The 12,320-nt window shown below is 56.3% G+C and overlaps 1 protein-coding gene across 3 annotated transcripts in view; it reads right to left on the bottom strand.

The window, feature by feature from the left end:
• Window positions 1-2,584: 2,584 nt before the first annotated feature.
• The window catches only part of PIK3R5 (phosphoinositide-3-kinase regulatory subunit 5), a 110,798-nt gene continuing 101,062 nt past the window's right edge, over window positions 2,585-12,320 (bottom strand). For all 3 annotated transcript variants that reach the window (XM_075903478.2, XM_075903477.2, XM_075903479.2), the window contains exons 16-19: window positions 11,284-11,377; window positions 8,244-8,326; window positions 6,618-6,730; window positions 2,585-4,335 (exon numbers count right to left, since the gene is read on the bottom strand). In XM_075903478.2, coding sequence (XP_075759593.2) covers window positions 4,200-4,335; window positions 6,618-6,730; window positions 8,244-8,326; window positions 11,284-11,377 — 426 coding nt within the window. In that variant the 3' untranslated portion in view covers window positions 2,585-4,199. The remainder of the gene's footprint in view (window positions 4,336-6,617; window positions 6,731-8,243; window positions 8,327-11,283; window positions 11,378-12,320) is intronic.

Genomic DNA, 12,320 nt, shown 5'->3' with positions numbered 1-12,320 from the left:
TCAGCCACAGCACAAATTTGGGAAAGCATATGGGGTCCAGTTCCACTAAGCTGAAGGAACTTAGAAGATCCGATAAGACTTTCAAAGAAGTGCAGGGAATTCAGGCCAAGTCTGCAACAAAACCTTCTGTGGGCTAGGAGTGGGACGTGTGTCTCTTTTGATAATTAGTGCACTGGTGGACATGCCGGTATTTTCATCTATATAGTAGCCCATTGTCTGTGCGTCTGTAACGCATGGCCCCATTCCCTGGCCATGTACGTCAGTGCCCCGCCCCCCTTCCGCTCCCTCCACCGCTCAGCTGGGCCCCGGCGGGGGAGCAAGCGGCGGCAAGCAGCCGTTTGGGGTCCGCGCTCCCCATCCCAGGAGCACAGACCCCCAAACGACCGCTTGCTGCTGCTTGCTCCCCCACCTGGGCCCAGCTGAGCTGTGCAGTGCTGGCACCGCTCAACTGGGCCCTGGCGGGAGCGTCGCCCAGCTGGGCCCTGGGCGCCAAGCAGCCATTTTGGGTCCACACTCCCCATGCATGGGGAACACGGACCCCAGACGGCCACTCGCCGCCGCTTGCTCCCCTGCCGGGGCCCAGCTGAATGGTGCTAGTGCTAGCGCTGCGCCACTCAGCTGAGCCCTGGTGGGACGGGAAGGGGGGCGGGGCACCGACGTACACGGCCAGGGGGCGGGGCTGTGTACGTCACCACCCCCCTTCCCCTCGCACTGTGGCACTCGGCTGAGTGCTGCACCCCTCCGCCGGGCCACCGAGGGAGCCAGCAGTGCAAGGGGCCGTTTGGGCTCCCCTGTGGTGGGAGGGGAAGGGAGAGCGATGACGTACCTGGCCCCGCCCCCTGGCTGTGTACATCACCGCTCCGCCCCCCTCCCACGCAGCAGCCCGACTGAGCAGGAAGCACTCAGCCAAGTGCCACGGTGGGAGGGAACGGGAAGGGGAAGGGGAAGGGGGGGCAGGGAGAAACGGAGGGGAGAGAGAGGCAGGAGAAGGAGAAGAGAAAGGGAGAGAGAGAGGTAGGGGGGGAGAAGAGAAAGAAAGAGACGGAGAGAGAGGCAGGAGGCGGAGGAGAGCTGAGAGAGAGGGGGGTAGGCAGTAGGAGGAGAGAGAGAGAGAGAGCGCGAGCAAGAGAATATTTTAGCATAGGCCTCCATTTAGTCCTTTTAATGGCAAATGTTCCTAAATCCCCACGACATCTAACTGGACTTAGAGGATCAGAATGAATCCTGGCTGTCAAATGGCAGGGGCTTTCCGTGGATAGTTACAAATGAAACAAAAATGTTATATGTGTTTTGTTTTTTTTAAAGTCAAACAAATGAGTTCCATTTTGGTTTGAATTTCTTCTTGTTGCTGTTACTTTTTTCCCCAACTTGATACAATTTTCAACCAGCTCCATGGCTAATTCCTAAAAGATATAAAGCTGTCACCAAGATGTTCAGAAAGCGATCACATGTTTTTTCAAAGCTTATTCTCTGGAATTTGCCAGTTCCTTCAGACTGGCAGCTAAAATCTTGTTTTCTTGAATATTCGCAGTAAGGGGACACAAAAGGGTGCGGGTACACTTGAAACAATTCATTAAGATGTTGTTTTAAAAGCCTTATTTAATACGGAGGAGCTATTTGCTTTCTATTGTTTTTTTGAGGGATGCTATTGGCTAGAAAGCCACAGGCCAGAATGCAACATATATTATGAGTCTGGGGTATATTTTCCCAGATTCAAGAAAAGAAAATATATTCCAGATTCATACTATTTGTTCTAATTTTATCAGAGGGTTACAAGAGCCTCTTACAGTAGGACAATAGTTTTTGTTTTGTTTTTTTCTGTAAGGGGTAACCCATCCTCCTGCTTAGATATATCACATTTCAACTTGGTGTAATTTATTTGTGGTCATGGAACTGCAAGACTTACAGTGCTGGGGGAAAAATATTCCATATGTATCTGCAAAACAAGCACAGTGAAAAGTGGCTAGAGTGTATTCGAGAAGAAACGCATACATTGCTCTCTCGTGGAGACTTTACTTTTGTTCTTTCTACTCAATCCAATGGAAATCTATTTCAGTTACTCTTTTTATGGGAAAGCATATGTAACTCAAATTAGCCCACTGTCAGTCTTCACTTTGCTCTAGTGGCAGGACTACGTAAGTTTCTGGGCCAGTCACTGTGCTCAGGTAATATAGCCAATACTCCTGCTCACGCTGTAGAGATTAATTTGTTTTAGCTCTGGGAAACCGGCTACAGCCACTGCTGTCATTGAAAAGATACAACTCCAAAGCATCACACCATTCCCCTTTCACCACCAGGAACTGCTTGGCACCGGGGCCAGTCCTAACCAATTGGTGGCCCTGGGCGACCGCCCAGCTCGCCTGTAGGGTTGCCAGATGGTTTAAAAAAAAAAAAATATTGGACACACATTTTTCAAGAAAAAAAATCACCGGGGAAAATTTGTTGAACAAAACATTTTGCTCTGGCAGCAGCCCTTGAAAATGGTGGCCCCGGGCGACTGCCCAGCTCGCCCGCCCCTAAGACTGGCTCTGCTTGGCACTCACCATGTTTGATTTCTTACACAAATTCTGCACTCACATTGCTCTGGAAATAAATCAACATTTAATATTTTACAATTTTTTAAAAAGTTTTCTGAACAATATTTTACAAGTTAGCACAGACACACAGACTTGCTGATGACCAACATATGTACAGTTCACCCTGAAACGAGTATCTATCATTTTTCAAAAAGCATGGCAGGCCCAAAGTCTTCTATGGGGTTCTACGTTCCTAGGGGTTTTGTGCTTGTTTTCCTTCATCACAGGGCACTTCTGCTCGTCTGTATTTTTGCGAGACCAGCAAAAGCATCAGTGTTTACAACATTAATGGGGCAAGAGATGGGTGGATGCCAAACCCACAGATTACACTGCCGTGTCAGGAGAAGGTGCAGTGATCCACTTCTGGCCTAGCAAAAGGGCATGGTAGCTCCCTCCAGCATTTGGAGCAGCGCCCTGCGAGGCAGCAGAGACATGCATGCGTTGGCGTGCTAGGAACAGTGCTGTAAGCCAACCAACACTAATAAATAGCTTTGTGGTGAAAAGTATCAGACCAGGCTGTTCCACCTCATACTGCTTCTGTGGTCAGACTGTACTCACAGCTATTGCACCTTCCTGGCACTTGGCTCCTAGAGCCTCGGAACAAGGAAGAAGGGAGTTAACTGTCCTTCCTGCTGGAAAGAGGTGTTCTCCCAGGGGACCTGGCATCCTGTAACTGCGGAGTCTCTAGTGTTTCTGTCTCCAGGGCCTTCTGCAACAAAGCTGTACTTGCCTCCTTCCCCCCATGAACCATAAGTGCCGTTTCATCGGCACCAGATGGTCACCTCTCCGGGGTGTTTCCAACCCAGCATTCCGTGCCAGGGACATGGCCATGGGAACTTTCACTCAACGGGGGAGCTCGTGCCTCCCCCAGAATTTGTGCTTTCAGAGAGGATGCAGAAGCCGATCTCTCTGGCTCTTCAGCAAATGTACCGCGGTGCCCAGAAGAGCGTACGCTCAGAACCTGCCTATTGCACTAGATCGCTGGCACCCAAGCCATGGCCTGCTAGCCACAGTCAGCTCCTCCTTCACCGTTGTGACTTGGCCTGGGGGGCAAATGAGCCCCCAGACAATTGAGAGATTTGCCCCCTGATCCCAAAGAATTTGCAACATGAAGCGAGATCCCCACATTTAGTTTGGGCGAAACATCACCAGGGCATCGTCAGGAGGTCAGTTGGAAACTCTCCAGCTGTTTAAGGTGACATGCTACACCCCAGCACGTACAGAGCCCGCTCTCTCTGTATGTCCCCAACACCGCCTAGCGCAGTCTCTGCAGCATCCACGCCAGCTGCCAGGTGATGCCCAGTGCGGATGATCAGGAAAGTGGCATTCCACCCTGCCAACTGCAACGCCACTTGGAGATGACAAAGAGCCCCCTTCCCTCCCCCGGGCACGAACGGCGACAGCTGCCAGAGATCCCCTTCTCGCGGGCATGCTAGACACATTGTGCTAATGCTTCAAGTTGCAAGACAGCTGGGTGCAGGAAGCTCTGGTTCCCCACCCCAAGGAAGTGCAACACGTTTCCTCTTCTGGAGGCTTCTTTTGCAACTGTCGGCATCTGCTGGAGGCACATCTGGTCTGAAGCGGCGTGGGGCCCGGGACGTTCCCCCGGCCTTGCTGGTTCCTCTACGGCAGTGCTCCGCTGAAGGTGGCAATGGGCAAGCACAGAAGAGAACAGAACTCAGGCAGGTCTGGGGGGCAGTTGTCCAAAGGGGATGTTCTCAGTGCGTCCCTGGGCTTGTAGCATGCAGACACCTCACACCTGCAGGTCAAATGAGCAATGGGAGTCAGAGGGCTGGGGCTGCCCGAGAAGAGGCTGGCGAGGCAGTAAGAGTGCTGCCAAGCCATTTTGGTGGCAGGAACCACATACAGCCTCCGAGAAGGGCCCGATTTGCAGACGTGCCCAGTGTCTGCCCCACCAGCCCCTTTAAGGTTGCTCAGGTTGGGCACCCAGAAGTGGAGGCCTCCAAAATCAACAGGCACTTCTGGAAATGAACGCCCCAAAAAGCCAGCCAGCCAGCCAGCCAGCCAGCCAACCACCAAACCCTGCCCCTGAATTTGAATGTGGAACCCTTTTCCCTTTGCATTCTCTGTGTCAAACTTAAATTATTTCCTTTGGCTGTGTCTAGACTGGCAAGTTTTTCCGCAAAATCATCTGCTTTTGTGGAAAACTTGCCAGCTGTCTACACTGGCCGCTTGAATTTCCGCAAGAACACTGACGATCTCATGTAAGATCGTCAGTGCTTCTTGCGGAAATACTGTGCTGCTTCCGTTCGGGCAAAAGCCCTCTTGCGCAAATGATTTGCACAAGAGGGCCAGTGTAGACAGCACAGAACTGTTTTGCGCAAAAAAGCCCCGATGGCGAAAATGGCGATCGGGGCTTTTTTGCACAAAACCACGTCTAGATTGGCCAGGGATGCTTTTCCACAAAAAGTGCTTTTGCGGAAAAGCGTCCGTGCCAATCTAGACGCTCTTTTCCGCAAATGCTTTTAACGGAAAACTTTTCCATTAAAAGCATTTCCAGAAAATCATGCCAGTGCAGACGTCGCCTTTGTGACTTGCAGCAACATGGAAATTATGATACGAGCTGGGGCATGAGTAGGTGACGAAAAGCCCCGAGTAGCTCGAGAGCTTGTCTCGCTCAGCAACAGACGCTGGTGCAGTAAGAGGTTATGACCTCACCCGGCTTGTCTCTGACACCCTGGGACCCACATGGCTACTACACTGCAAACAATCGATTTAGACGTTCATCGATTGCAAGGCGGAAGGGGCCAATCAGTCTTCTCATCTGACCTCCTGGCTAACAGCAGGGCGCCATGGTGCAGAATCCACCCTGGGATGGAGGGCTACAGTCCCGCTCCTGCTTCGCTGCACTGGTTGCACCCACATGCACATGGTGGTTGTGAGTTGAATGGCTCCCGCTAGGGCGCATGACCTGCAGCATGGCCCTACAGCCCCGCGTAACACGTCTCGCCACGGGTAAGCAGCACACTCGGGCCTGGGGGCAGGCGGATCATAGAATCATAGGACTGGAAGGGACCTCGAGAGGTCATCGAGTCCAGCCCCCCGCCCTCAAGGCAGGACCAAGCTCCGTCTACACCATCCCTGAGAGATGTCTATCTAACCTGTTCTTAAATATCTCCAGAGAGGGAGATTCCACCACCTCCCTTGGCAATTTATTCCAATATTTGACCACCCTGACAGTTAGGAATTTTTTCCTAATGTCCAATCTAAACCTCCCCTGCTGCACTTTAAGCCCATTACTCCTTGTCCTGTCCTCAGAAACCAAGAGGAACAAATTTTCTCCTTCCTCCTTGTGACACCCTTTTAGATATTTGAAAACCGCTATCATGTCCCCCCTTAATCTTCCTTTTTCCAAACTAAACAAGCCCAGTTCATGAAGCCTGGCTTCATAGGTCATGTTCTCTAGACCTTTAATCATTCTTGTCGCTCTTCTCTGTACCCTTTCCAATTTCTCCACATCTTTCTTGAAATGTGGTGCCCAGAACTGGACACAGTACTCCAGCTGAGGCCTAACTAGTGCAGAGTAGAGCGGCAGAATGACTTCACAAGTTTTGCTTACAACACACCTGTTGATACAACCTAGAATCATATTTGCTTTTTTTGCAACAGCATCACACTGTTGACTCATATTCAACTTGTGGTCCACTATGACCCCCAGATCCCTTTCCGCCATGCTCCTTCCTAGACAGTCACTTCCCATCTTGTATGTATGGAACTGATTGTTCCTTCCTAAGTGGAGCACTTTGCATTTCTCTCTATTAAACCTCATCCTGTTTACCTCTGACCATTTCTCTAACTTGCTAAGGTCATTTTGAATTATGTCCCTATCCTCCAAAGAAGTTGCAACCCCACCCAGTTTGGTATCATCTGCAAACTTAATAAGCGTACTCTCTATCCCAATATCTACAATATCAGTCCACTGGGGGCTCACACGGCGCACTGGGGGCCTGTCACATCCAGCGTACGTCACTAGCGGGAGGCCGGCCACAGCGGCAGGGAGACCTGCTGGCCATTTCCTACCTCGTCACGCTCTGCAGGATTTTCTGCTCATCCTGATCCAGGCACACAGCGAAGCTACACTTCAGCCCAACGATCTCCACCATGTCTACTTTGATCTGAGACACACTGATTTGCTGCGGGAGAGAGAAACGCCGCGAGTCAGGCCGAGAATGCGCCAGCCAGCGCCCGGCCGGGATTCCTTTCGCGGCACGGCAGGGATGTCTGCACGCAGAGCTCGCCTGGATGCCCTCGGGCAAGCTCACCTCAAGCTAGCCTCGAGCAGTGGCATGGACTCTCGGGGCCATGCACAAACCCGCTGAACCCAGGAATACGCACTGGGAGCGGCTGGCCCGTGCCACTGCTCGCCGCAGCCCGCACCGCCCCAGCTGCGCTACTGTGCTTAGCGTGCTGGCTCCATTCAAGCTAACCTGAGAGCGCCCATGCGAGCGGGGACGCCTGGCCCAGCTCCAGATATAGACGGCCTTAGTGCTGGGGGAGGGGCAGACCTAGGCAACTCAAGAGGGAGGAAGGCGTGAGCAGGGGCGGGGCCTCAGAGAAGGGGCGGGGCCAGGGGTTCTGGGTCTGAGGTAGATCCTGAATTGCACTTCAATTCAAAAAGCGATCTTGTGCTTCCGGGGCTGGAGACGACTGCTCTAGGATGACAAACGAGACTGAAAGGCCATGCGGGCACAACCGGCCATGCGGTGGGGGCGGGGGGGCGTTGCCTACACTCCCACCTCTGCATCCCATCCAAGGGACCCTGACACCTTGCTCACGCCACAGCAGCTCGTCCTCTTCGTGCCAGAGCCCCCAGTTACCAGCAAGGGCCTCTCCTGGGATTCAAACTGCCGACCTCCCTGCTCACTTACGCAGGCTGGGCAAAGGCTCTGACCGCAGGACTGACACCCAGCCAGTCATCCAGCTGGTGTGTGCTGGTGGCACAGAGCGCTCAGACTCCCCCCTCCGGCGGCTACATGACCCATCCGTTTTGGGGCCAAGATTTGCAGAGAGGGGGGCCGGGCACAAGGCCCCTTGGTCACATTCAGGCACCTGGGTGCACACTGCTCCTCGGACGGGCTGAATGCTCGATACATGGACGTCCACAGGAGCGGTGAGGTGTCTCGGCCCCGCGGGCAGACGCAGCACCAAATCCCAGCCCCCAGCACACAACTGCTTGCCCCCCGATTGTTCCCTACAGCTCTGCACCCCGCTGAGATACCACAGTGCTGGCAGGAGCCGGCCGCACCGCCCCCGGAACAGGCGCTGTGCGGCCAGCGCTCACCTGCCAGCCTGACGTGCAGGCGCCGATACAGCCAGGTGAACACACAGCAGGGACCTTCTCCGGCGGCCGCCCTGGCGGTTTTCCTCAGCCGCTTGGCCTGCCGGCCCTCGCTGCGCTGCGCTGCGGCTGCCACAGGCAGGACGCCCGGAGCCACAAGACTCGCCGTGGTGGCACAGGCCAGCTCGGCACCGCGAGGCGCACGCAGGGCCCTTCTGCCAGGCTCCCAGCGGGGGCCCAGAGCTCACAGATGGCAACAGGGGGGTCCCCACCCCAGGTACTGGCCGATCCAGGGCTCAAACCTGCCCCTGCCCCTCCCTCAACAGGGCCAGAGCTAAGGATACTCTCCCCTTCCCAGCCCCACTCACCTGATTGAAGCTTTTCTTTGACTTGGAGTTTTGCCGCTTGACGACCTCGGTTATGGTGACAGTCAGACTCTCCGTTTTCGGGTCTGGAACACAGGAAGGGGGCGGCTTGGGCGATGCACAAGGATTTGGATTTTCATTTAAACGGTCTCCCTGGCACCGACGGCGTAGCCCCACCCCGAGGGCACGGCCCCTGGCACCGATGGCGTAGCCCCGCCCCGAGGGCACGGCCCCTGGCACCGACGGCGTAGCCCCACCCCTCCCAAAGGGCACGGCCCCTGGCACCGACGGCGTAGCCCCACCCCGCCCCGTGGGCACAGCCCCTGGCACCGACGGCGTAGCCCCACCCCTCCCCAAGGGCACGGCCCCTGGCACCGACGGCGTAGCCCCACCCCTCCCCGAGGGCACGGCCCCTGGCACCGACGGCGTAGCCCCGCCCCGCCCAAGGGCATGGCCCCTGGCACCGACGGCGTAGCCCCACCCCGCCCCGTGGGCACGGCCCCTGGCACCGACGGCGTAGCCCCGCCCCGCCCGAGGGCACGGCCCCTGGCACCGACGGCATAGCCCCGCCCCTCCCCAAGGGCACGGCCCCTGGCACCGACGGCGTAGCCCTGCCCCGCCCCGAGGGCACGGCCCCTGGCACCGACGGCGTAGCCCCGCCCCGCCCCGAGGGCACGGCCCCTGGCACCGACGGCGTAGCCCTGCCCCGCCCCGAGGGCACGGCCCCTGGCACCGATGGCGTAGCCCCGCCCCGCCCCGAGGGCACGGCCCCTGGCACCGACGGCGTAGCCCCGCCCCTCCCCGAGGGCACGGCCCCTGGCACCGACGGCGTAGCCCCGCCCCGCCCGAGGGCACGGCCCCTGGCACCGACGGCGTAGCCCCACCCTGCCCCGCCCCGAGGGCACGGCCCCTGGCACCGACGGCGTAGCCCCTCCCCGAGGGCACGGCCCCTGGTACCGACGGCGTAGCCCCGCCCCGAGGGCCCGGCCCCTGGTACCGACGGCGTAGCCCCGCCCCGAGGGCCCGGCCCCTGGCACCGACGGCGTAGCCCCGCCCCGAGGGCCCGGCCCCTGGCACCGACGGCGTAGCCCCGCCCCGAGGGCCCGGCCCCTGGCACCGACGGCGTAGCCCCGCCCCGCCCCGAGGGCACGGCCCCTGGCACCGATGGTGTAGCCCCGCCCCGCCCCGAGCTGGGGCCGACTCAGCAAGCAACTAGCAGGGCAGGCTTCAGCCCCGCCTGCCCTTCCTAAAGGATGATCTGGGGTGGGGAAGGTTGGAGCAGTCCCAGACCAGTGTGGGGTGCACCCCCCGCTGGACCTTTAACCCGCCTGCTGCTCAGCGCAGCAGCCTGCAGGAGAGCCCCGGGAGTCCGGCGAGGAGCGCGCTCCTCCTAGCGCAGCTGCATGCCCCAGACGGCCAGCCCCTTGCTGGGGCAGCGCACCAGCTTCCTTCCCCCTTTGCGTGGGCCAGTCCAGCAGTCACACATCCAGCCCTGAAGCCTTAAAATGCCAGCGACCGCTGGAAAGGGAGATTAATACAGGAACTTAGTGTGACTGTTTGTGCAGGAAATCCCCAGCGGTCACCGGAGCATCACGACTGTTGTGAGCCAGGAGAGTCCAAATCCCAGCTCAACCGAGATAATGATCTATCTTGGCACGGAGGGCACAGAACAAGGCACTGTTCTGCTATACAACCTGAGCTAAATCAAACAGAGGTTCCTTCCAGCCTCCTCTCACTGATACATACACACACACACACACACACACACACACCCCCCCAGGAGGAAATACTTAGCAATCTCCGGCCTCAAACACGACCCAGCTTTACACACCTTGCCCTGAAAGCCAATGAACTTCACTGGAGCTACAAAAGATCAGATCCATGAAGTGGGAATTGCAACACTGGCTGGAACAAAAAGCTGAGGCAGGCCCAAGCGACCAGGTAACTTTCATGTCCTGGCACCTTTCAGGTAGCTTGCGAGCAGCCTGCGGCCGGAGCTCCAGTGACATCGTGTGGCCAAACTGGTTAATGCAACGAAAATCTAAGGCCAGGTCTACACTGCTGGAGTCAAGTATCAGAGGGGGAGCCCTGTTAGTCTGAATCTGCAAAAGCGGCGAGGAGTCCTGTGGCACCTTGTAGACTAACTGAAGTGTAGGAGCATGAGCTTTCGTGGGCAAAGACCCGCTTCGTCAGATGCAGGTAGTGGAAATTTCCAGAGGCAGGTAGAAATATGCAGGCCAGGATCAGGCTGGAGATGATGAGGTGGATCCAATCAAGGAGGATGAGGCCCACTTCTAGTTGCTGATCTGGAGGTGTGAATTCCAAGAGAGGAGAAGCTGCTTTTGTCGTTAGCGAGCCATTCACAGTCTTTGTTTAATCCTGAGTTGATTGTGTCAACTTGAAGATGAACCTGCCTCTGGAAATTTCCACTACATGCATCTGACGAAGTGGGCTACTGATCCAGCTGACCGATTGGCCCCAGTTGCAAATTTGCATGTGTTGAGCACCACATGGAGCAATGTGGCAAAACAGAACATGTTACTCCTCGCATTGTTTACTGGAGATACCCCGCCAGACAGTCTCAAGCCTGCTCAACTCTGGTTTCTGCATCCTATGGCAGAGAGCTGTATCCACGTGCTGCCGGTGCCGGGCGTGGGAGCGCGGTGCATGTATCCTACGTGCATCCGCACACCGTGCCCGATGAATCCGGACACAATTTTCAAGCCTGGCTGTGAGATTTGTTAATGGGACATGAGAGCGTTCACCTCGGTCACCCTTTTCATCCCAGACTGAAGGCTGCCATCCTCCCATGGCCGTTCTACTGCCTGCATGAGAGGAGCTGTTTGTCCGGGGTCTGTTCCTAGTGGAGGGACGTTGGGATCACAGGGCTGCGAGTGGTGCCCTCTGGGGAAGGCTCTGGGCAGTGCCCTTTCACCCCAAAGAAGGTGCGCGCACACACACACGCACACACGCACACACGCACACACACCAGAAGCACCGCCACCCCCGCCCCATGTGACGGTTTAAGGGCACCCGCACTCACCGAGCTCCTCGTACTTTTTACAGGCCTTGCTGAGGTTGACGGAGGTGCAGCTCTTTTGAGCCCTAATGGTGCGGCTCCTTCCACTAGCTGCTGTCTGTGGGGACCAGGCAAAAGTCAGAGAAGGGGGTGGGGGTTACACTGACACTGCTCTGCCCCATCTCTGATCTGGCCGATACAGCTCAGAACTGGATTTCCACGGAGTGGATGGTTCTGGTAATTTTAGCAGCCATTAAACGTACTTGCTGAGATCTCAAACTACCGGAGACCCAAGCTGCCCGTCCATGCCGGTAGCAGGTACATGCTCCAGAGCTGCACAGGGGGCTGAATTGGCAATAACAGGATTGTTATCGACAGGCAGAGCTTGTTCTCAGGATTCTTGCTATTTCAGTCGGGAAATCCACCAGCGGACACAAGACCCAGTATTTATAGAGGGCCCACCGCCCTTCCCGCTTGCTTGGAGGTCACCATTGGAAATGAAGGAAGTAGAGGGCAAGGAGCTAAAGTGCTTTCAACTCCTTTACACTGTGATCCCGCTTTGGCCCTGAAGCGCAAGATATGCTCACCCCTTCCCCATCAGTTGATATCCACACACTCCCCTAAGCAGAGAATCCCAGAAACGCCAGCCTGGAAGGGACCCCAAGAGGTCATCAGGTCATCCCCCAACACTGAGGTAGCACCAAAGCTAGACCATCCCAGGCAGGCGTCTGTCCAGGCTGTTCTTAAAACCTCCATTGACGGGGATTCCACAACCTCCTTAGGTCACCTGCGCCAGGGCTTAACGTTAGAACCCTAAATATCTAACCCAAACCTCCCTTGCTGAAAACTCTGCCACTCACGCCTTGTCCTGCACTTTGTGGACCTGGAGCACAAGCGATCACGTTCTCTTTGCTCTCCTTAGAACAGCCCTTTGAAGACTGTTATCCACTCCCCGCACCTCGACTTTCTCTTCTCTAGGGGTATGTCTACACTACCCTCCTAGTTCGAACTAGCGGGGTAATGTCGGCATACCGCACTTGCAAATGAAGCCCGGGATTTGA

The sequence above is a fragment of the Pelodiscus sinensis genome, chromosome 20, assembly GCF_052426305.1.
Source record: "Pelodiscus sinensis isolate ZL-2025 chromosome 20, ASM5242630v1, whole genome shotgun sequence".
Lineage (NCBI taxonomy): Eukaryota > Metazoa > Chordata > Testudines > Trionychidae > Pelodiscus > Pelodiscus sinensis.
Note: the sequence above shows the minus strand (reverse complement) of the source record. Positions and strands in the feature narration are given on the sequence as shown.